Source organism: Oncorhynchus kisutch, linkage group LG21 (genome assembly GCF_002021735.2).
Source record: "Oncorhynchus kisutch isolate 150728-3 linkage group LG21, Okis_V2, whole genome shotgun sequence".
Taxonomy (NCBI): domain Eukaryota; kingdom Metazoa; phylum Chordata; class Actinopteri; order Salmoniformes; family Salmonidae; genus Oncorhynchus; species Oncorhynchus kisutch.
In genome coordinates, this window is record NC_034194.2 from 11,844,589 (window position 1) to 11,867,942 (window position 23,354).

General features: G+C 40.1%; 1 protein-coding gene across 1 annotated transcript; it reads right to left on the minus strand.

Annotated features, from left to right (window-relative positions):
- Positions 1 to 6,798: 6,798 nt before the first annotated feature.
- On the minus strand, positions 6,799 to 13,022 carry LOC109866573 (paired box protein Pax-1). Its single transcript, XM_020455304.2, has 5 exons — positions 12,659 to 13,022; positions 11,514 to 12,140; positions 10,423 to 10,556; positions 10,054 to 10,258; positions 6,799 to 8,162 (listed from the first exon to the last, which is right to left on the minus strand). The coding sequence occupies exons 1-5, from the start codon at positions 12,660 to 12,662 to the stop codon at positions 8,074 to 8,076; spliced, it is 1,059 nt and encodes a 352-aa protein (XP_020310893.1). The 5' UTR covers positions 12,663 to 13,022; the 3' UTR covers positions 6,799 to 8,073.
- Between the last annotated feature and the right edge of the window lie 10,332 nt (positions 13,023 to 23,354).

Sequence of the window (23,354 nt, forward strand, 5' to 3'; positions counted from 1 at the left end):
AGCTTTGAGTCATATTGGGTATGTCTGTAACAAATTTGCACATCTGGATTTGGGGATTTTCTTTCATTATTCCTTGCAGATTTTCTCAAGCTCTGTTAAGTTAGATGGGGAGTGGTGGTGAACAGCAATCTTCAAGTCTTTCCACAGATTTTCAATGGGATTCAAGTCTGGGCTTTGGCTGGGCCACTCAAGGACTTTCACATTCTTGTTCGGAAGTCATTCCAGCATTGCTTTGGCTGTATGCTTGGGGTCATTGTCCTGTTGGAATTTACATTTTTGCCCCAGTCTAAGGTCGTTTGTACTCTGAAGCAGGTTTCTCATCAAGGATTTACCTGTATTTGGCTCAGTTCATTGTTCCCTCTCCTTACCAGTCTCCCAGTCCTTGCTGCTGAAAAGCATTGCCATAGCATGATGCTGTCATCACCATGCTTCATGGAAGGGATTTGTTAGACGGGTGATGTGCTGTGCCTGGTTTTCTCCAGACATAGCACTTTGCATTCAGAACAAATAGTTCAATTTCTGTCTCATCAGACCACAGAATATTTTGCCTTACGCACTCAGAGTCTATCACATGCCCTTTTCAAACTCCAGGCATGCTGTCATGTGCCTTTTTCTCAGGAGTGTCTTCCGTCTGGCCACTCTCCCATAAAGCCCCGATAGGTGTAGAGACTGTTGTCCTTCTGGCAAGTTCTCCCATCTCAGACCACTGTGATCTTGGGAACATTCAACATTCTACAAATGGTTTTATACCCTTCCTCAGATATGCGCCTCATTACAATTCTCTCTCATAGATCTACGGACAGTTCCTTATGGTATAGTTTCTGCTCTGACATGCACTGGAAACTGTGGGAGCTTCTATTGAAAGGTGTGTTTCTTTCTAAATCATGTCCAAACAATTGAATTGGCCATAGGTGGATTCCAATCAAGTTGTAGTGACATCTCCAGGATGATCAAAGGAAAGTGGGTGCATTTTATTTCATTTTCAATTCATTTGCAAAAATGTCTAAAAACATGTTTTCTCTGTCATTTTGGGGTATTGTGTGTGTAGATGGGTGAGATTTTTTTTAAATTAAATTAATTTTGAATTCAGGCTGAAAAACAACAAAATGTGGAATAACTTTCTGAAGGCTCTGTATTTCTCTCTTTAGTTCTGAATCTGTAATAAACCTAATCAAGTTTGATACTTCATTATAAATACAGTTCATTTTAGATTCCAGAAACCCATAGGTTTTTAATTAAGATTTCTTTTGAAATTGTCTTAGTATTTTCACCAAATATTTAAAAGGTCAAAAATGAGATCCTGAACTGTAAGATACTTAATTAAGCTATGAAATTGGATTATGTAGTTTTATTATCTCCTGGTTAGTTGTGCGTTCACTCTTCTTTTAATAAATTGCTTAGGCCTTCTTTCTTAAAATAGTTCAGGCTCTTTTCTTTAATATGTCTTGTTATGTTCATTAGATAAGGAAAAGCCCTGGTAGGAAAGTACCAACACTGGCGCATCTTTAACTGGACGGACGTTGGTATCTGAACAAGAGATCAGAGGACTCTCTGAGACTTCTGAGAGGAAATGATGTCATGCATGGAACCCAGAAGTGGGGCCAGTCATTGGAGGGAGGGAGAGGGAGGTGTAGTGCAGTGGGTGGTGCTCGACTCGGTGTTCGACTAGACTAAACTGTCAGATGTAAAAACACAGAGAATTGTTGGACAAAGTACAAGAAGAAACAAGAGCATAAACTCTTGTTTCTTACATACTGTATCACAGGTCTAAAAACGCAAATTCAAATAGGATTCATGCCCTTGTTTGTTCCATAAGAAAGCTGCTATTATGTGTAAATGTCTAGAGGTGGTGGGTGAACACTTCTGAGATCCTCTGGTATTGTAGCCAGGCAATGCGGTATATTTCAAGAAACTAAGATGGCGTCATCTGTGGCGAACAAAAGTGTGAGAGTTGTCTTTTGTCTGACAGGTTAAGCGGTCATAATTGATACCTGATGCTCTGAGGTTGCAACACAAAATGATGTTGCCATTTCAGAGTAATTAGTTGGAGAGGTGTTTGGTCGTGGATACGGAACTCTGGGGTAGATTCATCTCTTGAGTGGTATTCTAGTTCTGACTGAGAAGCAGCCATGCATTCAGACAGAACTACGTACTATTTAGTCACGCACCTATCATTCACTACAAGCAAGTACATCATCCCCCTAGACAAACTAGCTCTGCAGTCTGTCTACAGTAGACACTACAAATTGAGCAATTCTGCTGAGTATGGTAGTGATATAGGAGTGACACACAAGCACACACTCAAAAACGTTCACACATACACAGCACCTAGTGGTGAGAGCGTTGGGCCAGTAACTGATAGGTCGCTAGTTTGAATCCCCAAGCCGACAATGTGCCCTTGAGCAAGGCACTTAACCCGAATTGCTCCAGGGTCGTCGTTGATATTGGCAGACCCTGGCCGTGACCCCACTCACCGAAGGTGTCACAGGGAGAGTGGGATGTACAAAAAAACACATTTCCAATTCACACATGCGTATTAATACACACTTTTGTGAAACAGGACAGATATAAGTACCCACCAACTTATTAATACAGACACATGGTTAAAACGTCCAGATTCCCCATTAGCTTTTGTTATTTATCGGATGCTAATGTTAGGATAGTGATATCTTGACAGATTATCCAAAAATAGGGATAATTCATGAGGGAGATGAGGTGGGACAACATTGTATCTCAAGCACTAGTCAAAATGCTGACCGCTGGTTTCAGGATTTCTGTCAGTAAATCATTTATTTGTGTTTATCTGCTCTCTCCTGAAATTTATGCGGTAAAATAAGAAAAGAGGGGCTAGTCAAGGGCTGACTTTGAGCGTCGGGCGTCTTCTGAAAGGGACTGAGGGATGAGGTGGACAGACTGCAGAGCACTTCCTCAGCTCTCCTGACACTTTTGTTGAGGGCTGAGAATGAACGAGGTAATCCAAGCCGAGCCATGGTCACTTGCGAAGGTGGGGGGCTGGCTGGCGGTATGCTGCTAGCCTTTCCCATGAAGAAGCTCTTTTTGCGTCTGAGTGTTTTTGCTTAAAAAGTCTTGACCCTCAGATAGATATCGCTTTAGGTTTACCACTTTTTAACGCAAAGGACACAACACACTATCCACCTTAGAAATATCAATGTTTTGTGTGCAAGTGAATGTACACCGTTTTTTATGTCAGTATACTGAAACAAATTCAATTTGAATTCATTTGCTTTTGTTCAAATGGTATCACTTTCTACTTTTGACTAATAACTCAAGTCGGGCCCATGCGTGCAGATTGAGAGTAGCATGTGCATCACTCTGCGTCTTCTAGCGTAGAGCAGAAGGTCGCTTGTGGTTTCCTGCTCTGCCTCCAGTCTTAGTCCTGGCGCCTTGATTCCGTGCTGCTGAGAGGGTGACATTTAGATGGTGTGTCTTGGAATGGAGGTGTGTTCTGTACTATAATACATGTTTGACACGGCAGAGATGAATGTGGCCCTGCCTCAGGGCGTGTGGAGAAAAACTGATTGTTGGGGAAGTCATAACAAGTTTCCTTACAACCGTACATAAAGGTACATGGTAATTGATATGACAGCAGGCAAAACATAACAAGTTACTTCACAAGCTAGTGAATTAACTTATATTATATAGCTATTAATCATCTTTAGACAAGCTTTTAGATGTGCTCACATGATACATTCATTTGGACTGTGTGTACAATACAAACGTGTGTGTGTGTGTGTGTGTGTGTGTGTGTGTAGGGGGAGGGTGCGAGCAGATTGATGTGGGCCTGTTCTCAGAATAACCGCCAGTGATGATGTGATCAGTTGTGCGGGCTATCAGTCAGTCAGTCAGTCAGTCAGCCGTCAGTCAGCCGTCAGTCAGCCGTCAGTCAGTCCAGGTGGTAGGCCATCAAACTGAAGGCTCATTTGAGGCCCAGTGTTTGCTCTGTCAGACTTGTGCTCAGTAAGGCTTAGACTTGTCCCAGTAATGGCACATCTCCATTCAGCAGTAGCTGTTTGCTAGAGGATCACCTTACATTGCTCATTATCTGTCTGCAGCAGGCCTCAGCAAACAAACAGTCCAATAGCCTTTGAATGGTGAGAAAATGTTGAATATATAGGTCCAAAGTCAAACAGTTTTCTCCTGCCGTCGAGGCTATTGGGGCTCACGGAGTGTTGTACACACACACTTCCAGTAAAAATGCTATTGCAAATGGGGCTAATCGTTCAGTAAATATTTGTTGTATTTTTGCAGAATTACTACTTGTTAGCCAAATAAACATTATGATCAGGAAATGATAATGTTAGATAATATTTATTTTCATTTCGTCTGTACTAACCTCAAACACTGGCGATGACAACAGTTGCACTTTTCTAGTTCAGCTTAGCAGAAATTAAATACTAACATGCAAATTGAGAACTGTCCTTCAGGTCAAGGTGCTGCATAAATTCTGATAGGCCTACTTCAGGTTCAGATCATTTGGTTAATGAATTTTAAGCACATGTAGATTTAAAGGAGATATAGAATCTCAGTATTATATATCCTGTAGAATCCCATATTCTATCAATTCTATAAGTAATGTATTGGATCTCTGTGTAGACTCACCGTAACACACCGAGTGTGGACGGGTTTTCGCTCCACCCTTGTACTTGATTAAAGAATTAAGGTCACTAATTAGTAGGGAACTCTCCTCACCTGGTTGTCCAGGGCTTACTTGAAAGGAAAAGACAGAAGCCTGCAGAAACTAGGCCCTCCATGGAATGAGTTTGACAACCCTGCTCTAACACATAATACTAATGACTATAAGGACAGGACACACCCTATATTTTGGCCTCCGCCTGTCTCAGCAGTCCTATGTGTGTGTCTCAAATGGCACTAAGTAGTGCACTAAATAGAAAATAGGGTGCCGTTTGGTATGCAGTCCTATCCCACTGGGCACACACTGGTTGAACCAACGTCGTTTCCAAGTCATTTCAATGAAATCATGTTGAACCAACGTGGAATAGGCGTTGAACTGACGTCTGCGCCCCGTGGGATGTGTCTCGGGCAGTGATTTAAAGTATATGGTGGTGGTGGGGGGGGGGGGGGTCGTTTGCAGGAGACACACTGGACTGTGTGATGGAGGAAGCTGCATGCTGCCGCTCCCCGTCCCTTTGTTGATGTCCATCACCAGGTGTCCATGGTAACCCTACCACACACATCCCTCTCTCTGCTGCATGCTCCTGCTTTTAACAACTTCCTGTGTATGTCCCAGATGGTAACCTATTCACTAAAAAGTGCACTACTTTTGATCAGAGCCCAATGACACCTGGTCAAAAGTAGGGCAATATGGGAATAGGGAGCCATTTGAGACGCAACCCTGTCTTTCTGACTACAAACCTGCACACCCCTGAGTAGAACGTCCTCCAAAACATTTTGTTAAAGTCAGTTTCTTATACATGATCTTCAGCACATCTATCTCAATCCAATATCAACGTTTTGGAGTGCATTTGGCCTACTAATGGTCAATTGAATAATGAAAACTACATTTCACAAAATATGGATAGTGTAAGGATAAAACAAAAAACTCAAACAACAAAGCTGAACTACCAGTATCTGTATTGTGTTTAGAATGTTCTGTATATTTCTGTTCAGAAAGTCCCACGTGTCCTCATCTGAGAGAGAGGTCCGTGGCTTGGCTGGGTTATATCCACCACACAGGCAAACTGTACTCTGAGGATTGTTAAACGTAAGCTCTTAACCAAACTATGTTTTCCACTTCCACTAACTGTATTTTCATAAGGTTTTCTTGGTTAGTATTTTTAGTCCTTTATGCAGATATAAAAATTCCTAAATTGCTCTCTGTTTACGCCTCAAACGCCCCCAAAATAGGCATCTGTATTAATCCTGAAATGTTGTCTACTCCCTTGCCTTAAACAAGTATAATTTTTTAGAGACACTCAATACTTCTATCTAATGCAGCTTTACATAACCAGATAATAATGAATATCTGTTTAGCGTTGTACAATAATTTTCTATAATAATAATAATTGTAAAAATATGTAGTGACAATTTTTTATAGGTATTCTGAATTTATGTATTAGGTCATTCTAGAATGCAGCAGGGGAATAACGTATAGGCTATCCTTAAATAAGACTAAAAAATATATATAATAATGATAATAATGAATAAATTATATTTAAGCAATAAGACCCGAGGGTGTGTGGTATATTGCCCATATACAACAAACCCCTGAGATGCCTTATTGCTATTATAAACTGTCTTCCAACATAATTAGAAGAGTACAAATAAATGTTTTGTCATACCCGTGGTATATAGTCTGATATAACACGGCTTTTAGCCAATCAGCATTCAAGGCTCGAACCACGCATTTTATAATATAGATTCTAAAATGAATGCAGAAATATCAACATATAAGCATTATCTTAATACATAGTGTACATTCATGTTCGTGTTCATATTCATAATTCCTTATTGTAGTTAGAATGAATTACAGTAGCTTTGTAGTATTTCAAGAAGGGTTTGAGTGGATTCATTTCAATACACTGCATATCAAAATATATTCTGTCCAAGGTCGCCTATCATTCATACTAGTATAATATAATATAATATAATAAATATAATCTAACAATAATCAAATTTCGATTAGGCACATGATCTCTACACTTCCAAGGACAATATTTGGATGGGCGAATACCCATTCGATCAGAATTCAGTTGAACATATGTAAACTGTAAACTGAAATAAAGAATGATCAAAAACAAAGGTTGCAGAGAGGGAAAATTGTAGCTGTGACTGTGGGCAGTCTGGTTTAATCGATCAGTGATAGTTTGCTCACGGTCAACAATTGATCAAGCCCAAGCTCGAATGTTTTCTGAAGGTCAACACGATATGCAGTCCCAAATAGAGGTACATTTACAATATATCACTTTTCATATATCACTCTCGGCATAGCATTATTCGCGTTAGCTTTACAACACGTCTGTCTTGTATCCTTCTATGATTATTGATGCAAACGGTGCGCATGACTTGCATCTATCTCTGCGTGATGTTTGGATTGATCAGGGGCTCCAGAGGTTTGTGTACAGTCGGTTCTGATACTGTATGTTGGATTATCGGGTGTTTCGTGTTTGTCTTGGAATAGGCTATCCAATAGATGTGTCATCCAATAGATGTGTCATATATCAAATAAGGGCGTGTTGGTCTTTATTCTTGACTGATTGTTGGGTAGCTATTGCGGCCAGCCTCCTTACCCAGATAGGGGGGGGGGGGGGGGGGGGGGGCTGGCGGTGGCATCTGGCCAAAGGTATCGGCCTACAGAGATACCATCTTGCAAGGCGCCGAAAAGTGCGAAGCATCATTAACTCCAGAATAGCTTGGTTTGCACGAATTTGAAGGGAGGCATGGTGAGTGACACATCAGGGGGAAAAAAGCTGTTATACTGAATCATTATACGAAGTTATTTTACCAACTGCAAATGTATCATTTTCATTTTACCAGGAGCCAACAACATAAACCTGCAGGAATTAGGCAAATCCAAACATATGAACGAGGCATTTCCCGTTTAGAATGCCTTTATTAAGCACAGTTAGGCTATAAAAATATATAATACAGCTTCTGCAGATATAATTTACAAAATTACAAATAGGCCTACATGATATTGTTAACATTTTTTAAATGTCCCTTTTAGGACATAGGCCCTAACAAATAGAGATGGTTCACGTTTGTTTGAACCCAGAGAGCATGCAGGATTATCATCGGTTGTGAGAAACAATGCGTTGGAACTGTCGACACTTGTAGGCTGGCTACATAATTCGTCTTACACAATTTCGATTGGGATGAGTTTTGAATGAGTGGAATTTTAAATATAGAATAATGATATCCTAATCAACCCAACACCGCTGCATTGGTGCAGGTGAACAAGACTGCACCACCATTCATGTCGACATTCGATTATTCTACTAGTGGATTATGCATTTTTTTTTAAATCTTTTAATTTTACGCATTTTCTTTCGGCTACATTGCCTGTGATCTTGACGGTCGGTTGGTTTCGTTGGGTTATGAAGCGGAGGTCGGGAGAGATAGTCCGTGTACGCTCAACGCCTCGTGCTGGTGCTTGCTCAAGGGACCGGGAGGTTTTCTGTCTCCTGCGAAAAACAAACAAGAGATACGTTCATGGAACAAATAAATCGTCATTCTATCCATCATCAGAACAGTGAGAACACAAAGGCGTGTTAGATGTAGGTCCCAAAGCCGTGGCAAGAAGAGCAGATTTCGCTACACTATCTCCAAAGAAAACGCCATATAATACCTCACCATAACTGCAGCAACAGAGATATGGCATGGGCTGGCCGTTTTAATTATTGAGATATCGAGACAGAGTAGTCTTTGATGTCTCATCTGACATAGATCAAGGTTATTGGACTGTCAATAGTAGCCTATCAAGTGGTTATGGAATCATATGTGTCCATTGTATTGTAGACCAAATATACTACTGAACACAAATATAAACGCAGCTGTTGGTCCCATGAGCTGAAATAAAAGATCCTAGAAATGTTCCATATGCACAAAAAGCTTATTTCTCTCAAATGTTGTGCGCAAATTTGTTTACATCTGTGTTAGTGAGTATTTCTAATTTCCCAAGATAATCCATCCACCTGACAGGTGTGGCATATCAAGAAACTGATAAAACAGCAGGGTCATTACAAAGGTGCACCTTGTGCTGGGGGTCAATAAAATAACACTCTAAGATGTGCCGTTTTGTCCCACAACACAATGCCACAGGTGTCTCAAGTTTTGAGGGAGCATGCAATTGGCATGCTGACTGCAGGAATGTCCACCAGAGCCGTTGCCAGAGAATTGAAGGTTCATCTTTCTACCACAAGCCACCTCTTTTTCTAGAATTTGGCAGTATGTCCAATCCGCCTCACAACCGCAGACCACGTTTATCCATGCAAGCCCCAGGACCTCCATGTCAGGCTTTTTCACCTGCGGCATCTTCTTAGATCACCCACCAGGACAGGTGATGAAACTTTAATTAAGCAATCTTTTGTGGGGAAAAACTGAATCGTTGAAATTGTTGCATGTTGCTTTTATATTTTTGTTCTGCATATGTAGCTATCTTTCTTCACAAAAATATAATAGGGACATAGGCCAAGCTACTGACATCAAAATTATTGGATAAACATCAGCATCGATTTTCCAACATAGTATGGATTATGTAGACCTCCTCAAGTATTTAATGTAGAATGGTGCTCATTGGTGTTACATTAATTAGCTTATCAGGCTATATCTTCATGACGTATTTTTTTAAATTGGAATAAGTCGAATGAATGAATTGACATCGCTAATTTCATGGTTGTTCTCATTTATATTAAATTACCTCAATGACATTTGTATCTGTAAAAATAAAAACCTTCCAAAACGGCCTAGTCGTCAAGCAATCGCACTAAAAGCTTGCTAATAGGAACATAAGATAGCCTAACATTTCTTCTCAAATTGAATAAACATAATTTGAACACCATAACTGCAACTTTATATTTTTAAGAATATGTAGGCCTAAACGTTTTGAAGAGTAAGGTCGAAATCGTTATAGTAATTATATAGGCCTGTTCAAATATTATTAATGGGTTCTTCAAGATAACCTATAGGCCTACAGTCATCACCTGAGTGGGTACTGCTGTGCTATACCTATAGACCAAAACGACTTGCACAGTAGCCTACACTTCCAAAGCCTTCTCCCAGAGGACTTAACGGTTTCCTTATGAGTCGCACAACACAGCGCCTGCTCTGTTCAGACATTCTCTAAATGTCAACTGTTGTCCTAGACCCCCTAATTGGGCACCTACTGTTGGGTCGTTGGCTTTCGACCCACAAGCCCTAATATATATATATTTTTTGACGATTGCATTTACAAATTGCTGGTGTTTGATTGACAGCTGCCTTAAAGCCGCGCCTGCCACTGTTCTGCATTCAAATATCACCTGCATATTTGAAATGTAAAAACGTGTGGCTAAGTACAGAGACTGCATGGCTTACCTTCTCGTGCTGAGTGTTTGAACGACATCGCCATGTGGAGGTCTCCACCTTGCATCGTTGCTTCGCTGTTGGGGTGGGCAAGACTTGAGCTTTGAGACTGCCAGTGGTGTCCCGTTGTCATATAGTTACCTGCTGGTCCACCATACACCCCGTATTGGTTTGGGGGAGAGTAGGCACAAGCATAACTAGATAGGTTTGAAGAAGACTGGAGAGGAAAACAAGAAAATAAAGCATTTTAAAGCACAGAGAAGCAAAACGCCCTAACACTTTTATGCGTGCATTGTATTTACAGAGGAAATATAGTGGAAACGGATTTCTGATCAAACTATGAACATATTCGTTGTTTATGTATTTGATTCATAAATGTACCTGAGGAAACTTGATGTCTGCCTCCAGGGAGGATTTCTCTATTCCGTTGACACCATGGGCTGAGGAAAACGTCGCTCTGTTTACGCTCGCCCACTCCTCCATTTTTGATGGGTACCCCTCAGCTCCAGCGATGGCTGTGGGAAATGTTTCAGTGTAGAATGTAACATTATTAAGTCTACAAACCATTTTAGGTTTTATTCGATTTGTATCGATATTTTCAGATACACCTCTGCTGATGACAACATTCCTCTTGCACAAAGACATGCTATGATTAACATTGTTTTTGATTTAGGTAAATTCGTGTGGAAATTCTTCGTTAAACACACACTTCAACCAATCTTTATTTTCTAAAATCAGATCGAATGTTTGTGGCCACAATGTGTTCAATGCCATGTTTTTGTAAGATCTAAATTTCTATGAAATTTTAGAACAACATTTAATATTTTAAACATTCTTGTTTATTTGACACCTACAGTGTTTGCCTCTTCGATTTATAGAGGCCTGGTTACATTATAACGCTATATTCTGAAGGGAAACAATGATATCTCAAATCAAATAAGACGTTACATTAACGTTCACAATGGGCTACGGGTTCGATGTAGAACTATGAGTAGGCCAACGAATAGCCAAACCACAAAGTAGTCCTCACACCGATAGGCTAGCCTTATTTGACCATTGACACATTTCAAGAGGATTTGGCGTCCATATTTATATCAGATGTGTAATTTGGCTCCTTTATCAATAGGCATTTTTTTTAAATTAACTTTCGTTGTATGACTAACGTATAGGGCTATTTTAGGCCTAGCCTATTAGGCCCATAATACCGTTTCACTGTTTTACAGTTAAACCTATAATGTTATTTTATTTATCAATCTATGTCGTTTAATATAAGTTGGTTGTTTTACGTTGTTTCTCATTCATATGGAATTGTATGATATATCTGTTTGATTGACAAGAAACACTGATTCGTAAATATTGAACTATTATGCATCTGGAAATATTGCCAATTTGAGAACTGTGTATGCACTCAGTAATGCAGTTTCTGAAGAAACAACTGAGCTGCAAGAGTCAAATTCAATTTTGCCACCAACCTGCAGGGTCCATGAAGGCTCGGATGCCCAAAATGTTGCTGACTGTGTGCACGGAAGGCCAACCATGGCGGGAGAGGCTGACATGGCCCGGCGTGACCGGTATACCGGGGCCGCTGCCAATTTTTGTCCCAGTGGGCGACATTGCGCTGGGGTATGAGTACGGGTACATGTGGTTGTAGGAGAGCTGAGGATGGATTGGCTTGCTGTTCTCATACTGGCCCGGCTGGGAAAGATTTCCTATTTTGTTGCGTAAAATACGGCTTATGGAGCTGACGGAGGGAACGTTATACTTATCACACACTGCATCTGCAAGAAGCCTGTCCCTGATCTCCCAAGCAAATATTCCAGGGTCTCCTTGTTTGTAATCCCTTATGCTTTTCACCACGTTGGGTGTTGTGACCCGGGGTTTACTTCCTCCTATGGCACCGGGCAGTATCGAACCCGTCTCGTTGTATCTCGCTAGTATCTTGCTCACACAGCCATGAGAGACTCGAAGCTGTCTACTGATGTCACACGGTCGTATTCCAAGTTGAGCTAATTCCACGATTCTGATCCGAATCGAATTTGGAAGTGGTCGTCCGTTGACAAATACCCCGCCAAGCTGGTTTACTTCTCCATATGTATGATCTGCAAGAAACAAATAAGGAATTGCATTGAGGTGCATAGACTCGACAGATGAGTGTAACCGTGTTTTAAATAGCATTACCACAATAGCCTGTAGCGAATAGCTTAATGCACAGTGCGCACTCACGTTTCCAAAGCACCATTCCCTATCCTTGATCTAACCTATATCATTAGTATTATTATGGCCTTCAAATACAATTTCCAATAACCTATAATGATCTCAAACTTTGGAAAGCAGCTCAATCCAAATGTGGGTTAAAAATAAATGGAAACAAAGACATGGACGCTGCCATTGGAATGATACATGGGTGCACGCATTTGAGAATAGGATAGTGCAATATAATGGTAAAACCTCTAAATCTCTTTTTATGCAAATATTTTCTCTTGATGAGTCCATGCCAAATTAATCACGGCCCACTCAGTTGAACGTCTTTTCCGCGTTAGTTCAACGTAATTCCATTGAAATGACGTGTAAACTACGTTGATTCAACCAGTGTGTGTACCCAGTAGGGAGAGCTTACCCATTGCCTTTGGTGTGAGATGTTGTCCTTTAGCAGTTAAGAATGTCCGAAAAGTGCGGTCTCTCCCCTCTGCACATGAGATGGGGAAAATGGTTTTGCTGTGCGTTTTTCCTTTAGCTCTGCCCTTTCATTTCTGGTAAGGTGATCGAAGACGGCGAGTTTGGGCAAAGGTACTGAAGTGATTTTTGTCCCATAAGGGAAAATTTGTCCATCCCGAAGGCTCAAGTGTGCGGAGATTCATTTGACGCGTCCATTACGTCAATCTCGTTGGCTGCGGCTCAAGACTATTTCCCCATTTCATTGGTCTCCTCCTTCGCGTGTATGTTAGCCCAGGCTTCTTCACCGAACCTTTTCCGGGTTTTAGAGTTGAACTTCTGTCAAGAGGGCCTTTGTCACACCGACGAGAACTCTTGGTAATCGGAGCAAACATGCGCTTGGAAATTTAAATCTAACGAAAGCTATTCTCTATGACAAGGACGTCTCTGTTTAAATATTTTTGATTAATAATGTCTAGAATTAACTTGCCATTAGGAGCAGTTATTTTTTATGCATTTACGGATTGGTGATGATGTGCACGTTTTCGGCTGTGATATAGGTTTACAATATAACGTTAATTTGCAAGGGTATTCGCATTGTTATCCATCCGAATAGTTACCTGCAGTCATTGAAACGTGAACTGGAAGGCATGAACCTATATAGACATGTGCTAAAAACACCGAAAATCTGCCAATTGTGCTTGAATATACCTACTCTATCATTATTGCTAATAATTTAATCTGCATGTGCACAATGGCCATATGGAAACCATACTCAATTCATAATATTTATAGTTTAATAGAATACAAACCATTTCTAACAATGACTTTTGAGGGATCCCTGGTGTGCTTGATTAAGGGAGTGGTGATTACTTTGGTTACCCATGGCTAAGGCTAGCTGATACATTGACGGCATGGCTGATGGATTATTTTCATGCGGAACCTTTTAGTTTCTGTAGTATTTAAAGACTATTGATTGCATGCTTAATGACGGTGGACCCTTTCATTTTCCAAACAAATTGTATAGCTATTGATTGTGATAGGTATAGACCTATCAGACACACACGTAGGCCTACGAAGAATGTACTCCTCACGCCAACAAAATAATTCCAATGATTTAGACGTTGTTGAATCCACAGAAGTTAACCAAACATCTGTCATTTTTACTGTAAGAGTCTATTTTTAAAGCTCAGAAGCTATTCATACCCCTTGACTTAATCCCTATTTTGTTGTGTTACAGCCTGAATTCAAAATCGATTAAATGTGTTTTCCTCTCACGTATCTACACACAATACCCCATAATGACAAAGTGAAAACATATTTTCAACATTTTTGTTGATACATATTTAATTTATATAAGTATTCACACCCTTGAGTCAATACTTTGTTGGAACCACCTTTGGCAGCAATGACATCTGTGAGTCTTTTGTAAGTCTCTAAGAGCTTTCCTCACCTGGATTGTGCAACATTTGCCCATTTATTATTTTCATCATTCTTCAACCTCTGTCAAAATTGGTTGTTGATCATTGCTGGACCACAATTTTCAGGTCTTGCCATAGATTGTCAAGTATAATTAAGTCAAAGCTGTAACTCGGCCACTCAGGAACATTCACTGTCTTCTTGGTAAGCAACTCCAGTGTAGATTTGGCCTTGTGTTTTAGGTTATTGTCCTGCTGAAAAGTGAAGTCATCTCCCAATGTCTGGTGGAAAGCAGACTGAACCGGCTTTCCTCTAGAATTATGCCTGTGCTTAGCTCCATTCCATTTCTTTTTTATCCGGAAATACTCCACAGTCCTTAACGATTGCAAGCATACCCATAACATGATGCAGTCACCACCATGTTTTAAAATATGTAGAGTGGTACTCAGTAATGTGTTCTATTGGATATACCCTAAACATAACAGTTTGTTTTCAGGACAAAACGTGAATGGCTTTGCAAATTATTTTATTACTTTAGTGCCTTGTTGCAAACAGGATGGATGTTTTTGAATATTTTTATATTTTCACTCTGTCAGTCAGGTTAGTATTGTGGAGTAACTACAATGTTGTTGATCCATCCTCAGTTTTCTCCTACCCCCCATTGAACTCTGTAGCTGTTTTAAAGTCACGATTGGCCTCATGGTGAAATCTCTGAGCGGTTTCCTTCCTCTCTGGCAACTGAGTTGGGAAGGACGCCTGTATCTTTGTAGTGACTGGGTGTACTGATACAACATCCAAAGTTTAATTAATAACTTCACCATGCTCAAAGGAATATTCAATGTCTATTTTTTTTACCCATCTACCAATAGGTGCTCTTCTTTTTCGAGGCATTGGAAAAGCTCCCTGGTCTCTGTGGTCGAATCTCTGTTGGAAATTCACTGCTTGATTGAGGACCTTGCATATACTTGTATGTGTGGGGTACAGAGTTGAGGTAGTTATTACTTAAATCATGTTAACACTATTATTTCACAGAGAGTGAGTCCATGCAACTTATATGTGACTTGTTAAGCACATTTTTACTCCTGAACTTCTTTAGGCTTGTCATAATAAAGGAGTTGAATACTTATTGACTCAAGATATTTTCGTTTTCCATTTGTACTTAATATGTGAACATTTCGAAAAACATAATTCCACTTTGATATTATGGGGTATTGAGTGTAGGCCAGTGACAAAAAAATCTACATTTAATCCATTTTAATTGCAGCAAAATGTGTAAAAGGTCAAAGGGTGTGAATACTTTCTGATTGCTGTTCAGCTCGTTACAGTGGTTGCATTATACATATTTGGCATGCAGGCATACTGTGTATTTTGGTCTTTGCCACTCTTTTTCTCTGACGAATTATGTCAATAGTTTATTGGTCCACACTATTTCTTATTTGCCTATAAACAAATGCAACATTTTCTTTCGTTATAGCCATAATATCAGCAAGAAGGTGTTTGGGTGTTGTTTTATTCACTACATGTATATTGTTTTACATATTCATTCAAATTGATTACAAATGATCTGCACTAATATGTTTCCATTAAAATGTAAAATATGAAACTTTTGTTGTGCTGCGAGGTGACTACTTCTTTATTTAAATGAAAGTATAGGTTTATACCCTTTAAACTGGTAGAATCTTGTTTCAATTTTCTTTCTTTCTTTTATTGAGAACATTTCTGCGTTTGCTTTTTTGATTGAATGTTTGTGAGGATAATGATCTCATCGTTCAGTCAGAGGACTTGATCAAGACAAGGCTCGTGCAAGGCAAGGTGTCACTGAAAATAGTATAGACTACAGTGCATATCCACACCTGCATGTGCATAACATCTTTTTTTGATAAGAATTTGATATAGGCAGCCTGCTGTATTTATTGCACATAGATCATAAAAAGACACCTGGTTTTGTGATTTAATAATCATTTGGTGGGTGATAATATTTGTCCTATTTCATACATGTAGACTTACAACCCAGCTAGCACATAATGTTGTGAGAACCATAGAGCTTGGTGAGAGCGTGGTGGTCCTATAGTTATTTTGCATACAACCTTCCCACAACTTTGTGGGAATGGTGCAGAATAGTAACTTGGCTTTGGGACATTCTCAGCATATTTAAGGAACTTGAAAAAACAACAACACTGTTAATACTTCCAACAGAACATTTCCTAAAAGTTCAAACATGGTTACATTTCATTTAAATTTTGGGAATGTTTTGGGAATGTTCTCCAACTGGTTTGACATTGGGAATGTTCTCAAATAGTTAAGAAACAACATTCTTCTGTGGGAATTTCAGTACTTCAGCATAACGTTTCCTACTGGCTTCTTCACAGTTCTATTTAAAGTCATGTTCTCAAATTGTTCCAAGACTGTTAAAACCTCTTAAGGATCTGTCCCTTTTTTCAATTTTCACCTAAAATTACATACCCAAATCTAACTGCCTGTAGCTCAGGCCCTGAAGCAAGGATATGCATTTTCTTGGCACCATTTGAAAATAAACACTTTGAAGTTTACGGAATCCCTGGCCGTGTCCTCAGAGCATGCGCAGACCAGCTCATTGGTGTGTTTACGGGCATATTCAATCTTTCCCACATGCTTCAAGATGGCCACCATTGTTCCTGTACCCAAGAAGGCAAAGGTAACTGAACTTAATGACTATCGCCCCGTAGCACTCACCTCTGTCATCATGAAGTGCTTTGAGAGACTAGTCAAGGATCATATCACCTCTACCTTACCTGCCACCCTAGACCCATTTCAATTTTATTACCGCCCAAATATCTCCACAGAAGATGGAATAGCCATCACTCTGCACACTGCCCTATCACATCTGGACAAGAGGAATACCTATGTAAGAATGCTGTTGATTGTCTATAGCTCAGCATTCAACACCATAGTACCCCCCAAGCTCATCATTAAGCTTGAGTCCCTGGGTCCTGGACATCCTGGGTGCAACTGGGTCCTGGACTTCCTGATGGGCCGCCCCCAGGTGGTGAAGGTAGGAAAAATCACCTCCACTTTGCTGATCCTCAACACTGGGGCCCCACAAGGGTGTGTGCTCAGCCCCCTCCTGTACTCCCTGTTCACCCATGACTGCGTGGCCAACCATCCGAGCTACTGCCTGTTCCCCCCGCTATCATCCAAAAGGCAAGCGTCAGTACAGGTGCATCAAAGCTGACCGAGAGACTGAAAAAGAGCTTCTATCCCAAGGCCAACAGGACTGTTAAAGGACTGTCACTAGCACATCGCTAGCACATTAGAGCCTGCTGTCTATAGGCACAGACTAGAAATCACTGGTCACTTTAAGGAATGGAACACTAGTCAATTTAATAATGTGTACATATCTGGCATTACTCATCTCATATGTATATACTGTATTCTATACTATTCTATTGTCCGTTCCGCTCTGACGTCGCTTGTCCATATGTATATAGTCTTAATTCATTCCTACTTAGATTTGTGTGTATTGGGTATATGTTGTGTAATTTGTTAGATATTACTGCACTGTCGGAGCTAGAAGCACAAGCATTTCGCTACACCCGCATAACATCTGCCAATCACGTGTATGTGACCAATAAAATTTGATTTGATTTGAAGACATCAAAACGAACAGTTGTGTTGTGACAAGTTAAGGGGGTATACAGAAGATAGCCCTATTTGGTAAAAGACCATGTGCATATTATGGCAAGAACAGCTCAAATAAGCAAAGGGAAACAACAGTTCATCATGAAGGTCAGTCAGTACGGAACATTTCAAGAATTTCGAAAGTTTCTTCAAGTGCAGTCTCTCATGAGGACCGCCACAGGAAAGAAAGACCCAGAGTTACCTCTGTTGCACAGGATCACTTCATTAGAGTTACCAGCTTCAGAAAATGCAGCCCAAAATAAATGCAGACACATCTCAACATTAACTGTTCAGAAGAGACTGTGTGAATCAGGCCTTCATGGTCGAATTCCTCCAAAGAAACCACTACTAAAGGACACCATTAAGAAGAGACTTACTTGGGCCAAGAAACACCAGCAATGGACATTAGACCGGTGGAAATCTGTCCTTTGGTCTGATGGTTCCAAATTTGAGATGTTGTCTTTGTGAGACGCGGCGTAGGTGAATGGATGATCTCTGCATGTGTGGTTCCCACCATGAAGCATTGAGGAGGAGGTGTGATGTTGTAGGGGTGCTTTACTGGTGACACTGTCTGTGATTTATTTAGAATTCAAGGCACACTTAACCAGCATGGCTACTACAGCATTCTGCAGTGATACGCCGTCCCTTCGGGTATGTGTAACTCTTTGTTGTATGCTCACACTGCTATGCTTTATCTTGGCCAGGTCGCAGTTGCAAATGAGAACTTGTTCTCAACTAGCCAACCTGGTTAAATAAAGGTGAAATAAAAAAATAAATAAAAAAATGTGCTTAGTGGGACTATCATTTGTTTTTCAACAGGACAATGACCCAATACACCTCCAAGCTTTGTAAGGGATATTTGACCAAGAAAGAGAGTGATGGAGTGCTGCATCAGATGACCTGGCCTCAACAATCACCTGACCTCAACCCAATTGAGATGGTTTGGGATGAGTTGGACCGCAGAGTGAAGGAAAAACAGCCAACACGTACTCAGCGTATGTGGGAGCTCCTTCAAGACTGTTGGAAAAGCATTCCTCATGAAGCTGGTTGAGAGAATGCCAAGAGTGTGCAAAGCTGTCATCAAGGCAAAGGGTTGCTACTTTGAAGAATTTATAACATTTTATATTTGTTTAACACTTTTTTGGTTACTACATGATTCCATATCTGTTATTTCATAGTTTTGATGTCGTCACTATAATTCTAAAATGTAGAAAATAGTACAAATAAAGAAAAACCCTTGAATGGGTAGGTGTGTCCAAACTTTTGACTGGTACTGTATATGTTTCGTTCTCAGCATCAACAAAAAAAGGCCCAGTACAGTCAAAATTCAGTTTTCAGTTTTTTATATCATATTTTACAACAGCTAATGGAACTAACACTGTAAAAGTGTGAAAACATGGATCAGTGTTATCTCTTGATAGTTTCTGGTTGAAAATACAATCTACACAGGACCTTCTTATCAGAAGGTTTGCATGGGTGGGAGTTTTGGCTTTCCATGGTGACATCACCATGCATTCAACTGGTTAATAGACCAATAACAAAGAGAGTTCCAAACTTTTCTGCCAATAACATAGTTTTCAGTTTTCCCCTCCCTCCCCACTCAGACCACTCCGAGACACTACTAGTAGAATTCTTGCTTGAGAATCGTTTTTTGCTATAAAGCTACTTTTGTCAATTTCAATGGAAATCTATTACAGGAGGGTACCTAATTTTTTTACCCAGAATTGATTTGTTATTGATATAAAAACGGTTGCGTTGAGATTTTAGGTGTGTTCAGGTGTGTTGGCCCTGCCCAATCATTGGCTACACCTGGTCTTAATTAGTTCTTATTTCCTTTGAAATGGGTTCTGTTTGAATAGACTAGAAGGAATAGCTTTGTATTGCGTGAAAAAAACCTTGCATGCTAGCTCCATCCTGGTGGAGCAGTGGATTAACTCCATGATGGCGAACAGAAGATGATAGTTTTGAATCTCACTGTCACAATAATAAATACATGTGTTTTCATGATTATTGCCAAAGGAATTTAATTTCCATATGTCCTATTCGTGCTTCAAGTTTTTTTTTAAAGTTAACCCAGCAGTGTTATTAAGAATCTTATTGAAACATTCAGTGAAAGTTTTAAGGAAGTTATTTGGATAACTCAAAATCATTTCAGTTCTTAAAACTTTCAAGGAACCAAAGTAAAACATTCTCAGAACCTCTCTGCAAACTAGAAATAAACATTCCCAGAACAGGCAACATTTTCACCTCTGTTCTTCGAACGTTTAAAAAACGTTCAGTTTTACTGGTCAGGAAAAGTATGGCTTCGTTTCCACAACCAATAACAGACGTTCTCACAACTTCCAAGGAACCAAATGTTCTAGCCTGGTAGGGTGTATTATAAGCATGTGTCCTTTGGAAATGTGTTTTAATAACACTGCTAACTTATTTTGGGTTAACTTTTTTGAACTCCAAGCACAGATAGAGTGTCTCGGGAAGAGTTGCAATTTGCAAAAAACACATTTCCAATTCATGCATATACAGTAATACACACTTCCCAGCTAGCACAATTGCTTCCTTGGAAGTTGTTGGAACATATGTTACCGGTTGTGGGAATGAAACCATCTGTTTCCAGACTGGTAAAACGGATTTTTTTTAAACTCTGTTCCTTGAAAGTTTTCCTGGGAGGTTTTATTAAATCTCTGAGAAAGGAAATGATAAGTTATTTTGAGTTTTTTGAATAACATCCTTAAAACTTTCACTGAATGTATCAATAGCAAACTTGAAACAATTAAGATTATGTGTCTTGCTTAAGGGCACATCAACAGATTTTTCCACCTGCATCTGGGATTGGCCAATTTGAACTAGTGGCCTTTTGTTTACAGGCCCAACGCTACACCACTAGGCTGCCTGCCAAGCACATGTGACTTGGTTGTAGTGTTCTGTAAATCGATATGCTGATCACAGTTGAGAGCACATCCATGTCCTTGGCTTGATCTGATATGGGTTTGGAGATGAGGTGTGATGCATTCAGTAGAGAAATGTAGCTTCTGCAAGATATTCATTTTTCAAGTCTATTTTCTCAAGAAAACATTTCAATAATATTGACAATTCCACATAAATATCCTACACTAATTTGCATGCAATCTACAAAACGAAAGACAGTCAATGTTTCCTTTCTGGATATTCTGTTGTTAGATGTGAGCTCCATCTCATGTTTTCCCTGTTGCATTAGCCTGTCTGTGGGGCCCCTGGCTGGATCACCCTGCTGCCAGGACTTGGCTGTGCAGTTCTCTGCATCCTCCAGATGAGGCTGTGCACATCATAGAATTACATGTATATAGAACACAGTCATTTATATGTTCTCTATGGTGCCCATGCTATGGATGGTTTAGACTCTATGGGACAGTTTCCCGGACATAGATTAAGCCTATTCCTGGACTAAGAATAATAAGCACTTTTAATAGAGAGTCTCCATTGAGAATTATTTTTTATTCTGCATTAAAGTTAAGTTACCATCTTCCTACAGGGCCAGTTACCTGTACACAGACTAGGCCTAGCCTTAGACTAAGTGTAAATTATAGCTGCCCAGACACTTCAGCCTTGTTAATCTCACAACTTGTTAAATTCTCTTTTGTAGATGTCAGTTATATCCATATGCACAATAAGCCCACATGAGTGTTACGCCTATTTATATTATTGGGTGACCAATGTTGTTCTCTCATATAGTAACATCTGACCGTTAAAGAGCCTGTAAGGAACCATTCAAGTCACAATCTTGAAAGTCGTCACTGAAGAATAGTTCTTACACTGACATGAATAACATACATAATTATGCTGTAATGGGAAGAAAAAGGATGGACATTTAAGTCTGTCATTACAGAATCATTTTGCATACTGCTGGATCTTCACTTAGATACACACTACTTATGAACCAGTGTAGGTGGCACCTATTTTTCTGCAACGGTAGTTATTCTATCAGTACGATGACCTTAGCTGGTCCCTGTGCACTACTACGTACAACACAAAAGCACATGTGTTTTGGGTGGAACTGCGTAAACCACAGAAGAGGTCATTTATATAAATAAAGAAGGTTTAGAAAAAAAGAAAATCATAACAATGGAGGTCTGACTTTTGACATGACTCTTTATTAAGTTCCCTGACAAGAAAAATAAATGATATTCTATTCTATTCTCAAGAGCAGCAGCTTTGCAGTCTCTCCAGTCCCGCAGAACTGCATGGTGGCCATTGTGCATTATATCAACACTTACTGTAAGAGACAGCTGGTTAGCGGTGAGTATAGTAAAGCCCTATCCTACTCTATAGGCCAGAGACAATGCACTCTCATACTCAGTTGACCGGCAATTCCTGGAAATGTATATTTATAGATGATGCAAAAATACTTGAGGCAAATATATATAGTATCAGTAGGACTGTTAGTATGTATGTATTGTAGTTGTAGAGTTGCTCAAAAGAAGAAAGGCATCCCACTAAGGGGGGGAATTGGGGGGGGGGGGCTGAGAAGTCAGTGAATTCTAGAGTGAAATCAATTCATATCCATTGATAATCTCTGTTTGTTCGGATTCAAATTCACGTCATTTGGAACTTGGCACCTTCACAAATGTGTTTTGTTCCTTTTCCAGTCTATGTGCTCTTGTCATTCATGGTCGTGAGAACCTGAGTGCAGTCTCAAATCCGGTGGATATGGAAGAGTGAAGTGATGATGCTGTTGCCGTGCATGCGGGATGTATAGGACAGGTTCTTTAACAGTGGTCAAACAAGCTCCTCTCTTGTCTTGTATGAACCTCTCTATCCTGAGGCCAAAGCTGTCAAACTTGCTGTTAGATTGTCATCGTTCAATAAACAATATTTGCTGGTCTGCATTATTGCAGGGATATTTCACATACTGTCTGTGTGAATTGAACTTGTTTTTTCACAATCTGAAGGCAATTTACTGCAGTCTTTCGCTTCAGACCTTTGACTGCTGTGCAGTCCTCTTGAGAGCAAACCGTTTTCTTCCTGTTGATGAACGCATCTAACCTCTGTTGTCAGCTTGATTACTGATGCAAAGGCGCCACCATCTGGACAAACATGTACATTACAGTCCTTATCCAGCAGCGTGACCTATTGTTTTGGATTGAACACGCTATTGGAGGCTCATTTGCATAACTTTATGCTTCGCAGACGTGGCAGGTTGAACTGCAGGTGCAGTGTTCGTATTTCAAGTGTGCTGACTTTTATTATGCCTGACCCATCTCCTATTGATGGCACTTGTGTTGTCACCAATTTGGTCACTTTACCAGTGACCTCATATACTTTTCATCTCATGTCATCTTTAAATTAGTGATTGAAATGTTGACATGTAGAACATGTTCTAGTCTAGTTAAATGATGCCATCTGCTAACTCAAATGGAACACAGTTTGATGGGGAATACTACTAGTAGATGTAAGCCAGTGTCAGTGAGTGCCAGTAGGTGACACTCTTGGCGAAGAAGTACTTCTGAGAGCAATGATGGGATTGGTTGAGGCTTTTTGTGTGGGTGTGTGTGTGTGTGTGTGCGTGTGTTTACCTGTGTATGCTTACTCCTCCCTCGTGCCGCTACTTA

Excerpts from the sequence above, each read along its gene's own strand:
- LOC109866573 (XM_020455304.2), bottom strand. Across the intron at positions 10,557-11,513 it reads AGCCTTCATGGACCCTGCAG|CCATCGCTGGAGCTGAGGGG; the intron begins GTTGGTGGCAAA and ends CATTTCCCACAG. Across the intron at positions 10,259-10,422 it reads CAGACATCAAGTTTCCTCAG|TCTTCTTCAAACCTATCTAG; the intron begins GTACATTTATGA and ends TTTCCTCTCCAG.